The sequence below is a fragment of the Anolis sagrei genome, chromosome 3, assembly GCF_037176765.1.
Source record: "Anolis sagrei isolate rAnoSag1 chromosome 3, rAnoSag1.mat, whole genome shotgun sequence".
NCBI classification, from domain to species: domain Eukaryota; kingdom Metazoa; phylum Chordata; class Lepidosauria; order Squamata; family Dactyloidae; genus Anolis; species Anolis sagrei.
In genome coordinates, this window is record NC_090023.1 from 7,635,069 (window position 1) to 7,658,859 (window position 23,791).

The window sequence follows — 23,791 nt, forward strand, 5'->3', positions numbered from 1 at the left end:
ATACTTAAACTATTCCAAAAAGCAAACCTTGATTTTGATATTTTTATAAAAGGGCTGTCATTTTATTCTACTATTGTATATTATGAAAAGTGAACACAGCTTTTATTGGGATTATGTAAATGCTTAGAGCGTGGAAGGGCTCAGCCATTTGGCCAGAGACAAGCTAATTCAAACTAATTCAATTCCCCAGGCACTGCACTCTAAAATTACAACAGCAAAACAGCAGAGAGGAAACAACCAGGCACATCTTAACACCTCTCAACAGGGGATTTTCCCAGGCTCAGCCAGGCCTTCAAATGCTAATCAAGGTGGTCAGTTGAAACCTTCACACCTAGCTCCAGCAGACAAGAGTCCTTTGTCACACCCTGGTCATTCCACAGATATATAAACCCTTTTTCCTAGTTCCAACAGACCTCACTACCTCTGAGGATGCTTGCCATAGATGCAGGTGAAACGTCAGGAGAGAATGCCTCTAGAACATGGCCATATAGCCCGAAAAAACCTACATCAACCCAGTAATTCAATGTATTGTCGAAGGCTTTCATGGCCATTATCACTGGGTTGTTGCATGTTTTTCGGGCTGTATGGCCATGTTCTAGAAGCATTCGCTCTTGACATTTCACCTGCATCTATGGCAGGCGTCCTCAGAGGTTGTGAGGTCTGTTGGAAACTAGGAAAATTGGGTGGAAAGTCCAGGGTGGGAGAAAGAACTCTTGTCTGTTGGAGCTAGGTGTGAATGTTTCAATTGGCCACCTTGATTAGCATTTGATGGCCTGACAGTTTTTAGGTGTGGCTTATTACTGCCTGGGGGAATCCTTTGTTGAGAGGTGATTAGCTTTTCCTGATAGTTTATTGTCTGGAGTTCCCTTGTGTTTGAGTTTTGTACTTTATTTACTGTTATCATTTTAGAATTTTTTAATACTGGTAGCCAGATTTTGTTCATTTTCATGTTTTTTTCCCCTTTCTGTTGAAATTGTCCACATGCTTGTGTATTTCAATGGCTTCTCTGTGTAGTCTGACATGGTGGTTGTGAGAGTGGTCCAGCATTTCTGTGTTCTCAAATAACATGCTGTGTCCAGGTTGGTTCATCTGTTGCTCTGCTATGGCTGACTTCTCTGGTTGAAGGAGTCTGCCGTGCCTTTCATGTCCCTTGATTCGTGTCTGGGCAATGCTGCTGCGTTGGTGGTCCCTCTGTAGACTTGTCCACAGCTGCATGGTATACGGTAGACCCCTGCAGAAGTGAGAGGATCCCTCTTGTCCTTTGCTGAATGTAGCATTTGTTGGATTTTCTTAGTGGGTCTGTAGATAGTTTGTAGGTTGTGTTTCTTCATCAGCTTTCTTATGCGGTCAGATGCAGGCAAAATGTCAGTAGAGAATGCTTCTAGAGCATGGCGTTAGATTCACCTTGACTTGAAGGCAGACAAGAACAACAACCAGAAAACTACAAATTTGGCCAGATATTCCATTTAGAATGCTTTGTGCTCAATATTCTTCTGCATAAGCAATTAAGAATGTGTAATATGAGGCAATATGAACTGCCATTAATGGTCTGAAACACTTCTCCAATCATTTGCAAGAGTGTAAAAAGAGACTTTCCAACACTTTTCAACAAAGGAGTGCGGGTCAAATTTTGGTGTGTTTGCTTCAGAACCAATTGGTGCTTCTCCATTTGCTTCCGTCACAATGCTTGGGAACAATCCAATATTGTTACAGAACATACTTTCCCAAGGAAACTTCCAATGAGAACCTAGTATTACTTTTCAATAAGAGGAGAAAATTGGCTAGTTTTTTTCACGTCTGCGTTGCCTAGAAGGAAGCTTTGAAAATAAACCCATAGATCTGAAATGGAGATTGTTTAGCCCAGGCATGGGCAAGCTTCGGCCCTCCAGGTGTTTTGGACTTCAACTCTAATAATCCCTAACAGTCTACTGCAGTGGTTCTCAACCTGGGGTCCCCAGATGTTTTTGGCCTTCAACTCCCAGAAATCCCAGCTAGTTTACCAGCTGGTAGGATTTCTGGGAGTTGAAGGCCAAAAACATCTGGAGACCCCAGGTTGAGAACCACTGGTCTACTGGCTGTTAGGAATTGTGGAAGTTGAAGTCCAAAATACCTGGCGAGAAGGCCAAAGTTTGCCCATGCCCGGTTTTGCCTCTGCTCCCATATATCTCATCCCTATGTCATAAAGAAACACCATCTTTCTTTATTGGTGTTGTTTATTTGCTCAGTCGCTTTCGACTCTCCGTGACCTCCTGGACCAGCCCATGTCAGAGTTCCCTGTGGGCTGTGGCCACCCCCAGTTCCTTCAAGATCAAGCCAGGCACTCCAAGGATAACATCCCTCCATCTTGTCCTTGGTTGGCCCCTCTTCCCTTTTCCTTCCATTTTCCCCAGCATCATTGTCTTCTCTAAACTTTCCTGTCTTCTCATGATGTGGCCAAAGAATGTCATCTTTGCCTCTAATCTCCTTCCCTCCAGTGAGCAGTCAGGCTTTCTTTCCTGAAGTATGGACTGGTTGGATCTTCTTGCAGTCCAAGGCACTCTCAGCAATTTCCTCCAGCAGTACAATTCAAAAGCGTTTCTCTTCCTTCGCTCAGCATTTCTTATGGTCCAGCTCTCACATCCATAGGTTACTACACCTCTCCACCAAAGTCAACATCGACACCGAAATACAACACCGCCTGAGCTCTGTGAGTGCAGCATTTTCCCGAATGAAGCAGAGAGTGTTTGAGGACCGGGACATCCGTAGGGATACCAAGGTGCTTGTTTATAAAGCTATTGTCCTCCCAACCCTGCTCTATGCCTGCGAAACGTGGACTGTCTACAGACGTCACATGCAACTCCTGGAACAATTCCATCGGCGCTGCCTTCGGAAAATCCTGCAAATCTCTTGGGAAGACAAGCAGACAAACGTCAGCATGCTGGAAGAAGCAAAGACCACCAGCATTGAAGCGATGGCCCTCTGCCATCAACTCCGCTGGGCCGGCCAAGTTGTCCGGATGCCTGACCACCGTCTTCCAAAGCAGTTGCTCTACTCCGAACTTAAGAATGGAAAATGGAACATTGGTGGACAGAAAAAGAGATTTAAAGATGGCCTCAAAGCCAACCTTAAAACCTCTGGCATAGACACTGAGAACTGAGAAGCCCTGGCCCTTGAGTGCTCCAGCTGGAGTTCAGCTGTGACCAGCAGTGCTGCAGAATTCGAGGAGGCATGAGTGGAGAGTGAAAGAGAAAAACGTGCCAGGAGGAAGGCACGTCAAGCCAACCCTGACCGAGACCGCCTTCCACCTGGAAACCAATGCCTTCACTGTGGGAGAAGATGCGGGTCAAGAATAGGGCTCCACAGCCACCTACGAATCCACAAGGAAACGCATCATGGAAGACCATCTTACTCGTCCAACAAGGGATCGCCTAAGTATAATAAGTACTACAGGGAATACCATTGCTTTAACTATGCGGATCTTTGTTGCCAGTGTGATGTCTCTACTCTTCACTATCTTATCAAGATTGGTCATTGCTCCCAAGAAGTAAACATCTTCTGATTTCCTGGCTGCAGTCCGCGTCTGCAATCATGTTTGCACCTAGAAACACAAACCCTGTCGCGGCCTCCATGTTTTCTCCCTCTATTTGCCAGTTATCAATCAGTCTGGTTGCCATCATCTTGGTTTTTCTGATGTTTGACTGCAACCCAGCTTTTCCCCTTTCTTCTTTCACCTTGGTTAGAAGGCTCCTCAGATCCTCTTACTTTCAGCCATCAAAGTGGTATCATCTGCATATCCAAGGTTGTTAATGTTTCATCCAGCAATTTTAACTCCAGCCTTGGATTAGTCAAGCTCCGCACGTCGCATGACGTGTTCTACATACAAGTTGAATAGGGAGGGTGAAATCTGCATCTGCAATAATCTTTGTTCCTAGGCCACACTCCGGGGCAGAGAGTTCAACTGCTGAACGGCTCTCACAGTCAGGAGGTTCTTCCTAATGTTCAGATGGAATCTCCTCTCAGAAGAGAAGGCTGAGAGGAGATATGATAGCCATGTATAAATATGTGAGAGGAAGCCACAGGGAGGAGGGAGCAAGCTTGTTTTCTGCTTCCTTGGAGACTAGGACGCAATGGAACAATGGCTTCAAACTACAAGAGAGGAGATTCCATCTGAACATGAGGAAGAACTTCCTGACTGTGAGAGCCGTTCAGCAGTGGAACTCTCTGCCCCAGAGTGTGGTGGAGGCTCATTCTTTGGAAGCTTTTAAGCAGAGGCTGGATGGCCATCTGTCAGGGGTGCTTTGAATGCAATATTCCTGCTTCTTGGCAGGGGGTTGGACTGGATGGCCCATGAGGTCTCTTCCAACTCTTTGATTCTATGATTCTATGAAATACAAAGTCTGTCACTGCCTCCATGTCTTTCTTTACCTTCTGCCTTTTCCCCAAAACTGAGAAATTGTGAATGATTAAAATATGGCTGAAAATATAGATGCTTGGTGAAAACATGGCTGTCCATCAAAGGCTTTGATTCTCCTTGGGCTAATCTCAGGATGCTAATTCCCATGGCTTTAAAAACTGTTTTAATCTCTTAAACCTCTTTTAACTGGTTAAAACACGATTAACAAGTTAAAACAGGTTTAAAAGGTTAAAAAAACAGTGGTCAAGGTGCTTTGTTTTAAATTGTTTTTATTTGTACACTGCCCTGGAACCATTTGATTATAAGGTGGGGATAGAAATATTGTAATTAATTAAACAAAACACCTTTTTACAGTCTTCCAACTCTACAATTCTCTCTCAGCCTTGGCACTGATGGGGCCCGGTGCCTCTCAGAGCCAATGGTGGACCTTGGTCTCCAAATAAATTCCACCCAGATTTTTGTATTTATTTCAAGTATTTTATTGTGTACTATGTGGCGTGTTAACCACCTCGAGTCCTCTTGCGGAGATGGGGCAGGATACAAATAGAATTATTATTTGAAACACAACAAGATGAGTCCACAGCAGACAAGATCACTCTGCTGGCTGTTGTATTGGATCACACGCTGGACACTTCCCAAGTGTCTAGGGCTGAGTGATGTGTAGGTGAATAATGTTTGGAGATCTGAGTAGGGTGGCCTTTTGTAGATGACACATAGTAATTTTGTCAGCACCGATTGTGTTTAAGTGCAGGCCAAGGTCTTTAGGCACTGCACCCAGTGTACCGATCACCATTGGGACCGCCTTTACTGGCTTGTGCCAGAGTCTTTGCAGTTCGATCTTTAAATCCTCATATTGTGCCAGCTTTTCCAGTTGTTTCTCTTCAATCCTGCTGTCACCTGGGATTGCAACATCGACAATCCATACTTTGTTTTTTAATGCGATCATGAGGTCAGGAGTCTTGTGCTCCAAAACTCTGTGTGTCTGAATCCAGAAGTCCCAAAGTAGTTTGACATGTTCATTTTCTGTAACTTTTTCAGGCTTGTGATCCCACCAGTTCTTTGTCACAGGCAGATGATATTTCTGGCACAAGTTCCATGGATATTCTAAGCAACTGTGTTGTGCCTCTGCTTGTAGTCTGTCTGCACAATCTTCTTTCAGCACCTAAGGATATGATCTATCATTTCGTTTTCTTTCTCACAGAGTCTACACTTGGGATCTATTGTCGACTTTTCAATTCTGGCTTTGATGGCATTTGTTCTAATTGCTTGTTCTTGGGCTACAAGAATCAAGCCCTCCATCACCACCACCTCCTCCTCCTCCTCCTCCTCCTCCTCCTCCTCCTCCTCCTCCTCCATATTACTTAGGCGATCCCTCGTTTTCCGAGGATGATTGTCTTCCAATATTCTTGTGGATCCGTATGTGGCTGTGGAGCCCTATTCTTGCTCTGCATCTTCTTCCGCAGTGAGGGCATTGGTTTCCAGGTGGAAGGCGGTCTCGGTCGGGGTTGGCTTGACATGCCTTCCTCTTGGCACACTTCTCCTTTTCACCCTCCATTCGTGCCTCTTCAAATTCTGCAGCACTGCTGGTCACAGCTGACCTCCAGCTGGAGCGGTCAAGAGCCTGGGCTTCCCAGTTCTCAGTGTCTATGCCAGAGTTTTTAAGGTTGGTTGCCTAGTAAGCAACCTTACTTTCTTCAGTGTGATCACTGTGAAATCCACACCTGTCGCAGGAAATACCATAGGTGCGAATTTCACTGGACCACTCAAAGAAACATAGTTACAGGTAAGCAACTTTACTTTGTGACAAGAGGGGTTTTGCCATTGTTTCCCTCTGAGGCTGAGACAGTGTGACCCTTCCAATATGACCAATGGATTGCCACGGCTGAACAGAAATTCGAACCTTAGTCTCCACAGAGTTTTAGTCCAATGACCAAACCACTACATCATACTGGCTATCCAAGATATCTCCATGAACATTCAGAGTAAAACCTGGAGTGGATTCATGTCCCATTGACATGAGATCCACTAGCTAGCACTGCTTCTTGAATATTTGGACATTCTTAGTGACTTTTGTTACAGTAAGTCGCAACAGGATCAAGTGTGTGTTAAAGAAAAACCTTATGATGTTAATTATTATATGCAGCTGGTAATGTAGGTCAGCTAGCATGTTTGGGCCACACTTGGTGGGGTATAACTGTATGGATTTTAGAATACAGTTTAGAGAAGCAATACACTACTCTGATTAGGTGAAGCAATATGCTACTCTAAGGAAGGGAAGCAATAACCTTCTTCCCTATGGCTTCCATCCTGTTACGACTTACTGTAACAAAAGTCACTAAGAATGTCCACATATTCAAGAAGTAGTGCTAGCTGGTGGATCTCATTTAATTGGGCAGTGAATCCACTCCAGGTTTTATTCTGAATCTTCATGGAGATATCTTGGGTAGCCGGCATAATGTGGTGGTTTGGTCATTGGACTAAAACTCTGATCAAGGGTCTGGAGAACAAGCCCTATGAGGAGCGGCTTAAGGAGTTGGGTATGTTCATTCTGAAGAAGAGAAGGCTGAGAGGAGATATGATAGCCATGTATAAATATGTGAGAGGAAGCCACAGGGAGGAGGAGGGAGCAAGCTTGTTTTCTGCTTCCTTGGAGACTAGGACGCGGAACAATGGCTTCAAACTACAAGAGAGGAGATTCCATCTGAACATGAGGAAGAACTTCCTGACTGTGAGAGCCGTTCAGCAGTGGAACTCTCTGCCCCGGAGTGTGGTGGAGGCTCCTTCTTTGGAAGCTTTTAAACAGAGGCTGGATGGCCATCTGTCAGGGATGATTTGAATGCAATATTCATAGAATCATAGAATCATAGAATCAAAGAGTTGGAAGAGACCTCATGGGCCATCCAGTCCAACCCCCTGCCAAGAAGCAGGAACATTGCATTCAAATCACCCCTGACAGATGGCCATCCAGCCTCTGTTTAAAAGCTTCCAAGGAAGGAGCCTCCACCACACTCCGGGGCAGAGAGTTCCACTGCTGAACGGCTCTCACAGTCAGGAAGTTCTTCCTAATGTTCAGATGGAATCTCCTTTCTTGTAGTTTGAAGCCATTGTTCCGTGTCCTAGTCTCCAAGGAAGCAGAAAACAAGCTAGCTCCCTCCTCCCTGTGGCTTCCTCTCACATATTTATACATGGCTATCATATCTCCTCTCAGCCTTCTCTTCTTCAGGCTAAACATGCCCAGTTCCCTAAGCCGCTCCTCATAGGGCTTGTTCTCCAGACCCTTGATCATTTTAGTCGCCCTCCTCTGGACACTTTCCAGCTTGTCAATATCTCTCTTGAATTGTGGTGCCCAGAATTAGACACAATATTCCAGATGTGGTCTAACCAAAGCAGAATAGAGGGGTAGCATTACTTCCTTAGATCTAGACACTAGGCTCCTATTGATGCAGGCCAAAATCCCATTGGCTTTTTTTGCCGCCACATCACATTGTTGGCTCATGTTTAACTTGTTGTCCACGAGGACTCCAAGATCTTTTTCACACGTACTGCTCTCGAGCCAGGCGTCCCCCATTCTGTATCTTTGCATCTCATTTTTTCTGCCAAAGTGGAGTATCTTGCATTTGTCACTGTTGAACTTCATTTTGTTAGTTTTGGCCCATCTCTCTAATCTGTCAAGATCGTTTTGAATTCTGCTCCTGTCCTCTGGACTATTGGCTATCCCTCCCAATTTGGTCCCGTCTGCAAACTTGATGATCATGCCTTCTAGCCCTTCATCTAAGTCATTAATAAAGATGTTGAACAGGACCGGGCCCAGGACGGAACCCTGCGGCACTCCGCTCGTCACTTCTTTCCAAGATGAAGAGGATGCTTCTTGGCAGAATGGGGTTGGACTGGATGGCCCATGAGGTCTCTTCCAACTCTTTGATTCTATGATTCCAAGAAACTGTCCTATTTGTTCTCTTAGATATGAAGATAAGCATATCAAGACTCTACTTTATCTGAAGAGTCTAGTGAGAACGTTGACTCGCTGTTCCGGTTTTCCATGCCGTCTACGTGATGCTGTTTCAATAGTCCATTCTGGCTTTTTCACGGACTGTTCTCATTGCTCTGATGGTGTCTCGTTTGGCAGCATGCTCCTATGAATAAATAATATTGTTTATTCCCTGTTTTTTTTTTTCTCTCTCTCTCTCCTCCAGCTGGCACCAGAGAACACGCTGATGTCCTTTCAGAAGGCAGTGGAGCAGAAAGTCTATGGAGTGCAAGCAGATGTAGTGATAAGGCAAGTTTCTCTCTTTTCCTTTTCCTCCTAGGCTTTCAAAGTCCCTTGCCCTTGTCTATATTCCTCACTATTAAGTGGAGCAGTTTATCACCATTACATAAGACAGGGATGCTTTTAAGAAGAGCAGTGAAGCATTCGAGAACCTGGTGCCTTTGAAGAGCATGTCAACTTTTGAGCTACATAGCGGCCTTCAGATTTTCAGGGCACAATTCAATAGAATCATAACATCATAGATTGGAACAAACTCTAAAGGCTATCCAGTCCAACCCCTTTGTGTCATGCAGGAAGACACGTGGAGTGCCGCAGGGTTCCGTCCTGGGCCCGCTCCTGTTCAACATCTTTATTAATGACTTGGATGAAGGGCTAGAAGGCAGGATCATCAAGTTTGTGGATGACACCAAATTGGGAGGGAGAGCCAATACTCCAGAGGACAGGAGCAGGATTCAAAACGATCTTGACAGATTAGAGAGATGGGCCAAAACTAACAAAATGAAGTTCAACAGTGACAAATGCAAGATACTCCACTTTGGCAGGAAAAAATGAAATGCAAAGATACAGAATGGGGGACAATGCCTCGCTCGAGAGCAGTACGTGTTAAAAGGATCTTGGAGTCCTCGTGGACAACAAGTTAAACATGAGCCAGGAATGTGATGTGGTAGCAAAAAAGCCAATGGGATTTTGGCCTGCATCAAAAGGGGCATAGTGTCTAGATCTAGGGAAGTCATGCTACCCCTCTATTCCGCTTTGGTTAGACCACATCTGGAAAATTGTGTCCAGTTCTGGGCACCACAATTGAAGAGAGATCTTGACAAGCTGGAATGTGTCCAGAGGAGAGCGACTAAAATGATCAAGGGTCTGGAGAACAAGCCCTATGAGGAGTGGCTTAAGGAGCTGGGCATATTTAGCCTGAAGAAGAGAAGGCTGAGAAGAGATATGATAGCCATGTATAAATATGTGAGAGGAAGCCACAGGGAGGAGGGAGCAAGCTTGTTTTCTGCTTCCTTGGAGACTAGGACGCAATGGAACAATGGCTTCAAACTACAAGAGAGGAGATTCCATCTGAACATGAGGAAGAACTTCCTGACTGTGAGAGCCGTTCAGCAGTGGAACTATCTGCCCCGGAGTGTGGTGGAGGCTCCTTCTTTGAAAGCTTTTAAACAGAGGCTGGATGGCCATCTGTCAGGGGTGCTTTGAATGCAATTTTTCTGCTTCTTGGCAGGATGGGGTTGGACTGGATGGCCCAGGAGGTCTCTTCCAACTCTTTGATTCTATGATTCTATGATTCTATGACACAATCCAAGCACTCCCAATAGATGGCCAACCGGGTTCTGTTTGGTAATCGCCAAAGGAGGAGACTCTGTCAGACTCCAAGGAAGCATATTCTATTACGCTTAAGCGGAATTTAGTCTGGTCCAATGCGAAAGGCATAATAACTTTGCACAAAGGCAAGAGGGAAAAGAAACAGAAAACTTTACTCTTGTCAGCAGAGTCAAAACATAAACTTGCAGTGTTGCATACAAAATAAACAGCGCAAAAACGGCCCAGCTTACTTATCCGAACGTATCTCTCTCTACGTTCCACCTCGTAATTTAAGATCTACTGGGGAGGCCCTGCTCTCGGTCCCACCGGCGTCACTTACTTACTTACTTATTTACTTAGGTGATCCCTCGCTTTCCGAGGATGATTGTCTTCCAGTGTTCTTGTGGGTCCGTATGTGGCTGTGGAGCCCTATTCTTGCTCTGCATCTTCTTCCGCAGTGAGGGCATTGGTTTCCAGGTGGAAGGCGGTCCTGGTCGGGGTTGGCTTCATGCGCCTTCCTCTTGGCACGCTTCTCCCTTTCGCCCTCTATTCGTGCCTCTTTAAATTCTGCAGCACTGCTGGTCACAGCTGACCTCCAGCTGGAGTGCTCAAGGGCCAGGGCTTCCCAGTTCTCAGTTAAATCTCTTTTCCTGTCCACCAACGTTCCATTTTCTGTTCTTGAGTTCGGAGTAGAGCAACTGCTTTGGGAGACGGTGGTCGGGCATCCGGACAACATGGCCGGTCCAGCAGAGTTGATGGCGGAGGACCATCGCTTCAATGCTGGTGGTCTTTGCTTCTTCCAGCACGCTGACGTTTGTCCACCTGTCTTCCCAAGAGATTTGCAGGATTTTCCTGAGGCAGCACTTATGGAATGGTTCCAGGAGTTGCATCTGGTGGGGACGAGGGACAGGGCCTTCTCAGTGGTGGCCCCCTTCTTGTGGAATTCGCTCCCCAGTGAGATTAGATCGGCGTTCTCCCTCCTCACTTTTAGGAAAAAACTAAAGTTGTGGTTTTGGAGCCAGGCTTTTGGCTAGTGGACATAGCAGCATTTAGACACTGAACCGGACCATAGGATTATAACAATTGGAAACGGATATGTGATTCTGATTAGGCGACTATTTTAGCATATGAGTATGTGATTTTAATTAACGTTATTGTTAATTTTCTATGTATTTGATTTTATGTTGTTGTATTGATATTATGGCATTGAATTGTTGCCCATGTAAGCCGCCCTGAGTCCCCCCTCGGGGGTGAGAAGGGCGGGGTAGAAACGATGTAAATAAATAAAATAAATAAAAATAAACTAACTTACATAGACTTTGTGAGAAATCCAGAATGCAAACAGCATGGCTTCATCATCTTCCTTCAAAGAAGACAAAACCTAAGTCATTTTTCTTCCATGTGCTGCTTTAAGTCAAAGACTGATGCTTGTTTTCTCTATTCCACAGTTATGACGGAGTACCTTTCCTAATGCATGACAAGACACTACGGAGGACAACTAATGTGGAAGAAGTGTTCCCACAACTGGTTTATGAGCATGCTTCCATGTTCAACTGGACTGACTTGGAGGTGCTCAATGCTGGTGAATGGTTCCTCAGGGTATGTAGGCATTTTTGTGTATGTAATAATAATAATAATAATAATAATAATAATAATAATAATATACTTTATTTATATTCCGCTCGATCTCCCCAAGGGAACTCAGGGCGAATTACAGAACACATATACAGCAAACATTCAGTGCTGTTATACAACTAACAAGGACAGACAATACATAAACAGAGGTATAGGCTTTCCCATCTTTTCCATCTTCAGCATCTGGAGGTTGTGCTCAGCTCTGGCCACAGGGTAGTGCTGTTGCTACATCTTCCATGCAGAGCTTTGTTGTCGGTAGACGTCCTCCTGATTGAATCCCTGGCATGTTCTTATGGGCATTTTTAATATTATTACCTTCCCCCTAAAAGCAGTACCTATTTATCTACCCACATTACTATTTTCAATCTGATAGGTGGGCAGAAGATGGAAGCTCACCCCAAACCAGGTTTGAACTGCCAACCTTTTGATTGGCAAGATTTTTTACAGCTGGTGGTTTAACGTGCTATGCTAAAGCCCAGCATCTGTCTTATCTATCCATGAATGTGCGTCTGTCTATTTATGTGTGGTATCTATGGGAATATTAAATCACCTTGCATGTCTCCTGAAGAATCTGTATAAGGACCAAGTAGCAACAGTAAGAACTGACCATGGAACAACGGACTGGTTTGAGATTGGGAAAGGCATACGGCAGGGTTGTATACTCTCACCCAACCTATTCAACTTGTATGCAGAACACATCATGCAATGTGCGGGGCTTGGGTGAAAATTGCTGGAAGAAACATTAACAACCTTAGATATGCAGATGATACCACTTTGATGGCTGAAAGCGAGGAGGAGCTGAGAAACCTAATCAAGGTGAAAGAAGAAAGCGCAAAAGTTGGGTTGCAGTTAAACATAAAAAAAACCAAGATTCTGTCAACTGGACTGATTGATAACTGGCAAATAGAGGGAGAAAACATGGAGGCAGTAACAGGGTTTGTATTTCTAGGCGCAAAGATAACTGCAGACTCAGGCTCCAGTTAGGAAATCAGAAGACGTTTCCTTCTTTGGAGGAGAGCAATGACCAATCTCGATAAAATAGTGGAGAGCAGAGACATCACACTGGCAACACAACACATAGTTAAAGCAATGGTATTCCCTGTAGTAACCTATGGATAGACAATTAGAGAAGACAATGATGGTGGGGAAAATGGAAGGAAAAGAAGGGTCGGCCAGGGGCAAGATGGATAGATGGTATCCATGAAGTGACTGGATTGACCTTGAAGGAGCTGGGGGAGTTGACGGCTGACAAGGAGCTCTGGTGTGGGCTGGTCCAGGAAGTCAAAAAGAGTCTGAAATGACTGAATGAATGAACAACAAAAACCTATGGATCTAATAGCTGGACCATAAGGAAGACTGAACGAAGGAAGATAGATGCTTTTGAACTGTGGTGTTGGAGGAAAGTTCTGAGAGTGCCTTGGACTGCGAGAAGATCCAACCAGTCCATCCTCCAGGAAATAAAGCTCGACTGCTCATTGGAGGGAAGGATATTAGAGGCAAAGTACTTTGGCCACACAATGAGAAGATAGGAAAGCTTGGAGAAGACAATGATGCTGGGGAAAATGGAAGGAAAAAGGAAGAGGGGCCGACTAAGGGCAAGATGGATGGATGGTATTCTTGAAGGGACTGGACTGACCTTGAAGGAGATGGAGGTGGCGACGGCTGACGGGGAGCTCTCGTCTGGGCTGGTCCATGAGGTCACGAAGTTGGAAGTGACTGAATAAATAAACAACAAATCTATCTATCTATCTATCTTTATCTATCTATATCTATCTATCTATCTATCTATCTATATCTATCTATCTCTATCTATCTATCTTTATCTATCTATCTGTCTATCTATCTTTATCTATCTATCTCTATCTATCTATCTATCTATCTATCTATCTATCTATGTATCTTTATCTATCTCTATCTATCTATCTTTATCTATCTATCTGTCTATCTATCTATCTATCTATCTTTATCTATCTATCTCTATCTATCTATCTATCTATCTATCTATCTATCTGTCTATCTATCTTTATCTAGCTATCTATCTCTATCTATCTATGTATCTCTATCTATCTATCTTTATCTATCTGTCTATCTGTCTATCTATCTTTATCTATCTATCTCTATCTATCTATCAGTCTATCTATCTTTATCTATCTATCTATCTATCTATCTATCTATCTCTATCTTTATCTATCTATCTGTCTATCTGTCTATCTATCTTTATCTATCTATCTATCTCTATCTATCTATCTGTCTACCTATCTTTATCTATCTCTATCTATCTATGTATCTCTATGTATCTCTATCTATCTATCTATCTATCTATCTATCTATCTATCTATATCTCTATCTATCTATCTATCTATCTATCCGTCTATCTATCTTTATCTATCTTTATCTATATCTATCTAATCTATCTATCTCTATCCATCCATCCATCCATCCATCCATCTTATCTATCAGGGCTTGAGATACTGGATGAAGGTCTTTTCCATGAAACTTGCCTTTTTTGTGAATATTTTCTTCATTCAAGAGCATTTGGAAGAGTCATTAACACTTGAGTCATTTCCAAGTGACCTATTCTATACTACAACCAAAGGCAATATTTATGGATTGCTTAGGGAGGCAATACTTTTGCCCAATGCCGTGCACTTTCTCGTCTTTTTGTGCTTCTCTTCTCCCACTCTCCAGCATATTATACTTGTTCATTTGCAAGCGTCTCCTATGTCTACTTTTCAGTGGTTTGCACAATGTTATGTGGGATATTACATTTCAGAGATGTAATAAACTGATTGGTTGGTAATACATGGTGTGCGTCTCTAATTGTGTGAACAACCTCAAGTAACCACCAGGAAATGCATATTGAAAAATTTAATAAGGCAAGATGAAAACAATGGAACTAAATCTTCAGACCAGGAAGATTAAGGAGGTGATGCCAAATTGAGCAAACGAAGCAACATATCACTGTCACAGAGGAACGGAAGCAATCAATGCTGTTCATTAATCGAGCCTAAAAAACATACATCCTGAAATTAAGTGCTTCTCCCACTTTCAGTGGATCTATTTGCAGAAACGTCTCATCTTTAGTTCTCTTTTTATCATACCATACTCAGATCCATTCATGCAATTTCCTGGTTGGTGCTTGAAGCTGTTTTGTTGATATATATAAAAGTCAAAGTCTGTTTGTTTGTTGTTTTGTACCACAAAGGCTCCTCCATGGCTTAATGGATCTAGACCAGATTTGGCACACAGATCCTTCATTGTCCTACTTAAAATAATTGAGGGGTTTCAAACACAAAATACACCCCATTTTGGCATGATGGCCCAGAAAAGTTTTTAAAAGGGAGTATGTAGACAGAAAGAAAGGATTAGCTACTAGCCTCTAAGTATGCATATATGCAGTGCTCAGATGCAACCACAAGATGGAGGTATATAGATAGAAAGGATTAGCTACTGACCACTAATTGTGTATGTATAAATGCAGTGCTCAGAGGCAACCACAAGAGGGCAGTATATAGATAGAAAGGATTAGCTACTGGCCTCTAGTTATGTATGGATACAGTGCTCAGATGCAACCACAAGAAGGCAGTATATAGACAGGATTAGATACTAGCCTCTACTTACTATGTATGCAGTCCTCAGAGGAAACCACAGGATGGCAGTATATGGATTGGATTAACTACTGGCCTCTAATTACTATGTATGCAGTGCCCAGAAGCAACCACAGGATGGATGGATTAGAAAGGATTAGCTACTGGATCCTAGTTATGTATGTATGCAGCGCTCAGATGCAAACACAAGAGGGCAGTATATAGGTAGAAAGGATTAGATACCAGTTGACAAAATGGTTGTACCATGTGGTCTACAACACAGCCCTGGATGCTACTGTCAGGACATCCACTGCATACAGACTGGCAGGTGGTACTACTGGGAGGGGGTCCTTTTTATCCTGGGTGTCGACCGAGCCAGTAGAGACTTCGATTTGGTTTGTTTCTCCATAGTGCTAATGGGTTAGGTGCTCTTGGTTCTACTCCTCGGCTGAGACCTCTCTGACTTGGTTGGACCTGCCGGTAGTTACACTACCACCAGCATAGCTCTCAGCATCCCCAGAAGAGTAAACCCCCCCCACCATGACAAGGTGGCACCCATTGGGAGGGGGGGATAACAACAACAACAACAACAACAACAACTATTATTATTATTATTATTATTATTATTATTATATTGTATATATAGCAGTGCTGGTAGCATATTATTAAAACTACAAATCAAATTACCCCCCTCCTTCTTTTCTTCTATAATTGTGACATAAAGTGTTCAGCCTTTAATAGAACTATTGACTTCAAAACAATAATCCTGAAGCTGCTTTGAGTCTCCTTTTTGGAGCATAAAATGGGGTATAAATAATCATAACAACATAATGAGGGCTGTGGTTAGCACAGTAGGTTAAACTGCCAGCTATGGAAAATCTTGCGGACTAGAAGGTTGGCAGTTCAACCTGTGGGTTGGGGTGAGCTCCTGCCCTCAGCCCTAGAGTCCGCTTACCTAGCAGTTCAAAAACAGCAATGTGAGTAGATAAATAGGTACCGCTGTGTTGGGGAGGTAAACCCCTTGAAGATATGCTGGCAATTTGATCAGGAAAGACGTCAACGGACAACAGGATCCTTAGCGTGGAAAAATGGAACAACAGCACCTTCCCATGGCCAAATCAAGTACAGCCTCCAGACACTGGAAATGAAAAGAGGGAAGCTTTGCCTCGGTCTATGTATTGTCTGTCTTTGTTAATTGTATAATGGCATTTAATGTTTGCCACATTCTGTAATCCCCTCGGGGAGATAGGGAGGAATATATATAAAAAATATTAAAAGTAAACTTTCCAAAAAGACTAGAAACTAAACAGAAAGACAGGGAAGTAGCTAAACAATCTGATTTGGATTAAGAACCTGTGTTTATACTCCAAAACTACAGACCATAGGAGCTGCTTTCTAAGTCAGAGAAATATTTTGGATGCGAATCTAATCTAGTTGCATTCTAGAGGAGAAGAAAGAGAGAATGGGCAGGAAGGGATTAAAACAGGATACATAAGGGTTGAGCTTCCCTTATCTGCCATTCCAAAATTATCCAAAATTTGAAATTGTCCACGTGGGTGGCTAAGAGTACAAAGCCTTTGCTTTCTGATGGGTCAATAAATACAAACGTCATTCAATGCACAGAATTATTACAAAAAGTGTGCATACAATGACTTTCAGGTGTACATGAAACATAAAGGAAAGGAATGTAGACGAAACATGAAGGAATGCTGCCTGGGAATTGGGTGGAGTCTCCTTCTCAGGAGGTTTTAACCAGAGGCTGGATGGCCATCTGTCAGGAGGGTGTCCTTTATGGCAGGATGAAGTTGCACAGGATGGTCCTTGTGGTCTCTTCCAATCATATTATTCTAGGAGTCTATGATTCTAGGAATGTTGATCTCTCTTCCTTCCTTTCCGCAGACTGATCCTTTCTGGACCGCCAGCTCCCTCTCCCGTTCTGATTTCGTGAAGGCTGCCAACCAGTCCATCTGCAAACTGGCCGACCTGCTGGAGACGGTCAAGGGCAACGCCAGCGTCCTCCTCAACCTCCAGGACCTGCCCCTGGACCATCCCTACTACAACTCCGCCATCAACATCACTTTGGAAACGGTTCTTGAATCGGGCATCCCTCAGCAGGCTGTGAGTTCCACGTCACTTTCGTAGGTAGATGATTGGAAATGGCAGCTTATGGGGTTGTTCTAGTTTGCTCTTCTGTACCTCTCATTTGGTTGTGGGGGAAGAGGAGGAAGAGGTGGGGAGGCAAGGGGAGGAAGATGCACCTGGGATGCTTCCCAAAAGCTTCCCTTGCCTCGCTACCTCTCTGGACCATTCTTTGTTTAACTTTTTTGTCTTCTGGTTAGTTAAATGAACCCAGCCAGTGAGTACGCATGTATCGAGCCTAACAAAAACCACGTATGGTGTTCCATTTGACTCTTTTAAACCTCCTAGTGGGAGAGAAGAGGAGAAAGAGAAGGAAGGGGGATTGTGGTGATGATAATGCATATATCTGTGGAATGACCAGGGTGAGACAAAGGACTCTTCTCTGCTGGAGCTAGGTGTGAATGTTTCAACTGACCACCTTGATTAGCATATAATGGCCTGACTGTGCCTGGGGTAAACTTTTGTTGAGAGGTAATTAGATGTTCCTGCCTGAAATCCACAAGCATGTGGACAATTTCAACAGAAAGGAGAAAACCATGAAAATGAACAAAATCTGGCTACCAGTATTAAAAAACTCTAAAATTACAACAGCACAACAACAGAGAGGAAGCAGGCAGGGACATCTAAGTTTGCCCCAGGCAAAGTCAGGCCATTATATGCTAATCAAGGTGGTTAGTTGAAACATTCACACCTAGCTCCAGCAGAGAAGAGTCCTTTGTCCCACCCTGGTCATTCCACAGATATATAAACCCTTTTGCCTAGTTCCAACAGACCTCACTACCTCTGAGGATGCTTGCCATAGATGCAGGCGAAACGTCAGGAGAGAATGCTTCTAGACCATGGCCATATATATTTATTAATTTATTTATTTACTTTGCTTATATACCGCAGTTCTCAGCCCAGGGGCGACTCACTGCGGTGTACAACATAGCAAAAAACAAGGTGCAAAATATAAGACACAGTTTAAAATAATCCACAATTCAACATTATCAGAAAACATCCTCATCAAAAACATCATCATTACTACAAAAGCCATTCCGTGTCGTCTCATCGCCAAAACCACAATCCAGTATCAATTTCCGTTGTTCATTCCTATGGTCAATTACCGATCATTGCACTTCTTGTTCAAACGCCTTCTTAAACAGCCAGGTCTTTAATTTCCTGCGGAATATCAGGAGGGAGGGAGCTAGTCTGATGTCCACAGGGAGGGTGTTCCACAGCTGAGGAGCCACCACCGAGAAGGCCCTATCTCTCGTTCCCGCCAGCCGTGCCTGTGAAGCAGGCGGGATCGAGAGCAGAGCCTCCCCGGAAGATCTCAAAGCCCGAAAAAACCTACAACAACCTCTTGTGTACTTTTTCCACCTTCTTCATGGGGGAAACAAAAGTGTTATTGGGTGCCCACTTGCATGGACACTTTAACTATTCCCAGATATAAACATACTCTGCAGAACGACATTTGCGGACTGCGGTGTCCTGGCATGTTTGGGCAGGTCATGGAGGGGATGTCTTCTGATGTGCTTTCAGCCACAAGTTGAATGATGCCTTTCCCTTCCAGGATTGGATTCTGTTTGCATTTTGAGCCTTTCTAATTAAGGCTGTGAGTTTTTGTTGTCGCTGTTACTGCGGTGTTAAAACCTAAAGTGCCTCGTAATCCCACATATGGAATAATTAGCTCAAGGGAAGGCTCTGTATTTAGTTTCCATCTGTCTTTCTCATGCCAGCACCCAGATTTCAATTAACCAGGCGGCTGCTCCCACAAAGAACTTCTGCGGGGAGGTTGAATGTTTTCCTTCCCTGCCCACCTCCAGTTGCTTTTGCAGCCATGTGCGTTTGTTTTCTGCCTTAGTTTTCTATACTTTCCAGCCAAAGCCAAGATGGAAAGAAATAAAAACATTGGTTCTCCATCCCTCTTGAGCCCGACCAATTATCCTTACTGTACTTTCCTTCTGCACTGAATTTGGCAATCTCCAGCATTCTCCAAACATTATTTCTGGCTTCTCTTTCAACAGAAGCGACAGCTGCTTATGCACAGCTATGGAGAAATCCAATTTTTTGATTGGAGTTCCTAATGCGGATTCATGGTTTCCAGATCTGTGGCCATTTTGGTCACGCTTCCCTGCTTGTCAACATCCTTCTTGAACTGTTTTGCCCAAAGCTGGGCACAGGATTATTATTCCAGATTTATTTATTGTGTCAGGCGCAACCAGACAGTTGTATTACATTTTTAGCAAAACAAACAAACAAACAGACAAAACACAAAGTTTTCAAGCTTGGTAGTTGATTAGATGTCCTTTGAGCAGTATCTAGCCACTTGGAGTGCCTCTGGTGTTGCCGCAAGGAGGTCCTCCCTTGTGCATGTGACAGGGCTCAGGTTGCATTGCAGCAGGTGGTCAGTGGTTTGCTCTCCTCCACACTCGCATGTCATGGACTCCACTTTGTGGCCCCATTTCTTAAGGTTGGCTCTGCATCTCGTGGTGCCAGAGCGCAGTCTGTTCAGTGCCTTCCAAGTCACCCAGTTTTCTGTGTGCCCAGCGGGAAGTCTCTCATTTGGTATCAGCCATTGGTTGAGGTTCTGGGTTTGAGCCTGCCACTTTTGGACTCTTGCTTGCTGAGGTGTTCCAGCGAGTGTCTCTGTAGATCTTAGAAAACTATTTCTTGATTTAAGTTGTTGATGTGCCGGCTGATACCCAAACAAGGGAATGGGCTGGAGATGTCTCTGTCTTGGTCCTTTCACTATTGGCTGCTGTATAGCCTAAAGGTAATTGTATACACCATATTAAATACATTTGTGAATGAAACAAAGTGTGTATGCATGAAACCACCAGAAAGCAAAGGTATCACTATCTCAGCTACCTATGTGAACAATTTTAGATTTTGGAGATCTTTTTTGGATTTCCAGATAGGGGCTACTCAACCTGTCTAAGCAATTCAAAACCTCTCCAGACTCAAAGTCTAAATAGAACTGGATGAAAATGGATGACACACCGTAAAAACTACTCTCAATAATTTTTGCCAAGCATTTTGTTCACAATAAAATGCACCGAGGGACATTAAGTACTGGAGATGTCTCTGCCTTGGTCCTTTCACTATTGGCTGCCACTTCCCAACGGATGTCAGGTGGTGCAATACTGGCTAAACAGTGAAATTTCCCCAGTGGTGTAGGGTGCAGACACCCCATGATAATGCGGCATGTCTCATTAAGAGCCACATCCACTGTTTTAGTGTGGTGAGATGTGTTCCACACCGGGCATGCATACTCAGCAGCAAAGTAGCATAGCGTAAGGGTAGATGTCTTCACTGTGTCTGGTTGTGATCCTCAGGTTGTGCCAGTCAGCTTTCATATGATATTGTTTCTAGCACCCACTTTTCGCTTGATATTCAGGCTTCTTGTAGGTCAGGGCACGGTCCAGAGTGACTCCAGATGAGGATTGACCACAGCAGAAGAGAGTGGGACTATGACTTTGTTCGAGTTAGACATTATAATCCTATTGATGCACAAAGAATCAAAGTGGCTTTACTGGAGCCATGGTGTAGCCATGGGTTAAATCCTTGTGTCGGCTGAACTGCTGACCTGAAGGTCGGTGGTTCGAATCCCGTCTGTCAACTCCAGCTTCCCATGTGAGGACATGAGAGGAGCCTCCCACAGGATGGTAAAATATCTGAGCATCCCCTGGCAATGTCCTTGCAGATGGCCAGTTCTCTCACACCAGAAGAGACTTGCAGTTTCTCAAGTCACTCTTGACACGAAAAAAAGTTGACGCATCACACTGTTGACTCATGTGCAGCTTGTGGTCTACTAATGCTTTTAGATTCCTTTCACATAAACTGTTTTCAAGTCAGGTTTGCTATAGGCTTCTCTCACTTTTGCACATGGAAAGTAGATGAAAAGAATCCAATAATGTCAAATAGAACCAGGAAGGCCTGTCTGCATGCGAGACTCCATTTTATAATAAAGGCACCAGATTCTGACTGATTTTGGAAGTAAAGCAAAGTCAGTTTTGTTGGGATCATAGAATCATAGAATCAAAGGGTTGGAAGAGACCTCATGGGCCATCCAGTCCAACCCCATTCTGCCAAGAAGCAGGAATATTGCATTCAAATCACCCCTGACAGATGGCCATCCAGCCTCTGTTTAAAAGCTTCCAAAGAAGGAGCCTCCACCACACTCCAGGGCAGAGAGTTCCACTGCTGAACAGCTCTCACAGTCAGGAAGTTCTTCCTCATGTTCAGATGGAATCTCCTTCTTGTAGTTTGAAGCCATTGTTCCATTGCGTCCTAGTCTCCAAGGAAGCAGTAAACAAGCTTTCTCCCTCCTCCCTGTGGCTTCCTCTCACATATTTATACATGGCTATCATATCTCCTCTCAGCCTTCTCTTCTTCAGGCTAAACATGCCCAGCTCCTTAAGCCGCTCCTCATAGGGCTTGTTCTCCAGACCCTAGATCATTTTAGTCGCCCTCCTCTGGACACATTCCAGCTTGTCAATATCTCTCTTGATTGTGGTGCCCAGAATTGGACACAGTATTCCAGGTGTGGTCTAACCAAAGTGGAATAGAGTATGGGGAGCATGACTTCCCTAGATCTAGACACTAGGCTCCTATTGATGCAGGCCAAAATCCCATTGGCTTTTTTTTTTTTTTTTTGCCAACAGGAGACTGCTGGTGGATACTAGGTGCTGCTGGCTGTATTTCATACTTCCTTTGAGTATTCCTAAAAATAACACTGAAACTCATAAGGGTCTCCATAAATAGATAGGAGACGCCATTGTTCTGTGACAAGTCCGACACATTGGTCAAAGTCACGCATACACAATGACTGTATGTCAGTGGTTCCCAACCTTTTTTTGACCAGGGACCACTTTGACCAGGGACTCTCTACGTTGCTTACTTATTTAGGCGATCCCTCGTTGTCCGAGTAAATTGTCCCCCAAAGTCGGTGTCCTGGCGGTGGGTCCGTAGGTGACTGTGGAGCCCTCTTCTTTGTCAGAGTGCAATAGAAGCTTTGAAGCTTAGAAGAATGGACACTTTGAGACTTCAGTAAAAGCAAACATTTAGCTTTATTGAGTAGAGCAAATATACAGCACACATTTGCATTTACATCCAACCAAACAGACAGGAACAGGACAAAAAACAACTTTGAAGTAAGAAGGAGGAACAGAACCTTATCTCTGGATCCTCTCTACGTGTTCCAGACACACTCAGGGTCACAACTTCACAATTCATTAGAGGCTTGACTGATTAACCCTTTCAGAGTCAATATACTCTCTGCTCAAGCAATCAGGTTACATTCACAGGGATTGCACAAAATTACATTTAAACATTCACATACATTAACATTCCTGACCTGCATGTTCTCCTGCAGTGAGGGCATTGGTTTCCAGGTAGAAGACGGTCCCAGTTGGGGTTGGTTTGATGCGCCTTCCTCTTGGCACGTTTCTCTCTTTCACCCTTCATTCGTGCCTCTTCAAATTCTACAGCACTGCTGGTCACAGCTGACCTCCAGCTGGAGCGCTCAAGGGCCCAGACTTCCCAGTTCCCAGTGTCTATGCCACAGTTTTTAAGGTTGGCTTTGAGCCCATCTTTAAATCCTGTTTCTAATGCAGTGGTTCTCAACCTGTGCTTTGGCCTTCAGCTCCCAGAAATCCTAACAGATGGTAAACTAGCTGGGATTTCTGGGAGTTGTAGGCCAAAACACCTGGTGACCCACAGGTTGAGAACCACTGATCTAATGTTTGTTTTTGGAGATTTTCTCCTCTATGTAGTTCATGATAGTAATGGCACTTGCTTGTTTACTGTCTTTTCAGGTAATGTGGCTGCCCAATTCAGACCGGACGATGGTTCAGGAAATTGCTCCCGGTTTCCAGCAGACGTCTAGCACCAAGGGAGAGGCACAGCAGCTGCGGGACAGAGGTTTCCAGAAGCTGAACCTGCGCTACACCAAGGTCACCGGTGAAGATATCAGGTGCTCCTCTCTGCTTCCAGTATCACAGTTGGAAAAACAGCATGTTGGAGAGATGGCTGCTGAATGTGAAAACTGCCATATCGTTGTCTATATTTAGAGGAACTTCCTTGGGTGGAAAATCCAGCCTCTTGTACATGTTTTTGAGAGTGGTGCCCAAGATGAGCAGTTGCTCTTGTCAGCTGCTTGTATAACACTATGTAACATGATTTCTGTTCCTGCGTTATCAGTGTCATTTCCTAATTGGTTCTCTCATAAACACATGGAATTTCTTTATTCAACTGCAAAATCTTTGTTTTTGTGGAATGTCCTGCAGCACATCTTGCTCTAGTTCTTCAATGAATATCTCCTAGAGCAGTGTTTCTCAACCTTCCTAATGCCATGACCCCTTAATAGAGTTCCTCATGTTGTGGTGACCCCCAACCATAAAAATATTTTTGTTGCTACTTCGTAACTGTGATTTTGCTACTGTTGTGAATTGTAATGTAAATATCTGATATGCAGGA

At 43.9% G+C, this 23,791-nt stretch overlaps 1 protein-coding gene across 3 annotated transcripts in view; it reads left to right on the top strand.

Annotated features, from left to right (window-relative positions):
* The window catches only part of GDPD5 (glycerophosphodiester phosphodiesterase domain containing 5), a 300,231-nt gene that overhangs the window by 244,899 nt on the left and 31,541 nt on the right, over nucleotides 1-23,791 (top strand). For all 3 annotated transcript variants that reach the window (XM_067466461.1, XM_067466463.1, XM_067466462.1), the window contains exons 9-12: nucleotides 8,587-8,669; nucleotides 11,417-11,567; nucleotides 17,090-17,308; nucleotides 23,131-23,288. In XM_067466461.1, the coding sequence (XP_067322562.1) occupies nucleotides 8,587-8,669; nucleotides 11,417-11,567; nucleotides 17,090-17,308; nucleotides 23,131-23,288 (611 nt within the window). The remainder of the gene's footprint in view (nucleotides 1-8,586; nucleotides 8,670-11,416; nucleotides 11,568-17,089; nucleotides 17,309-23,130; nucleotides 23,289-23,791) is intronic.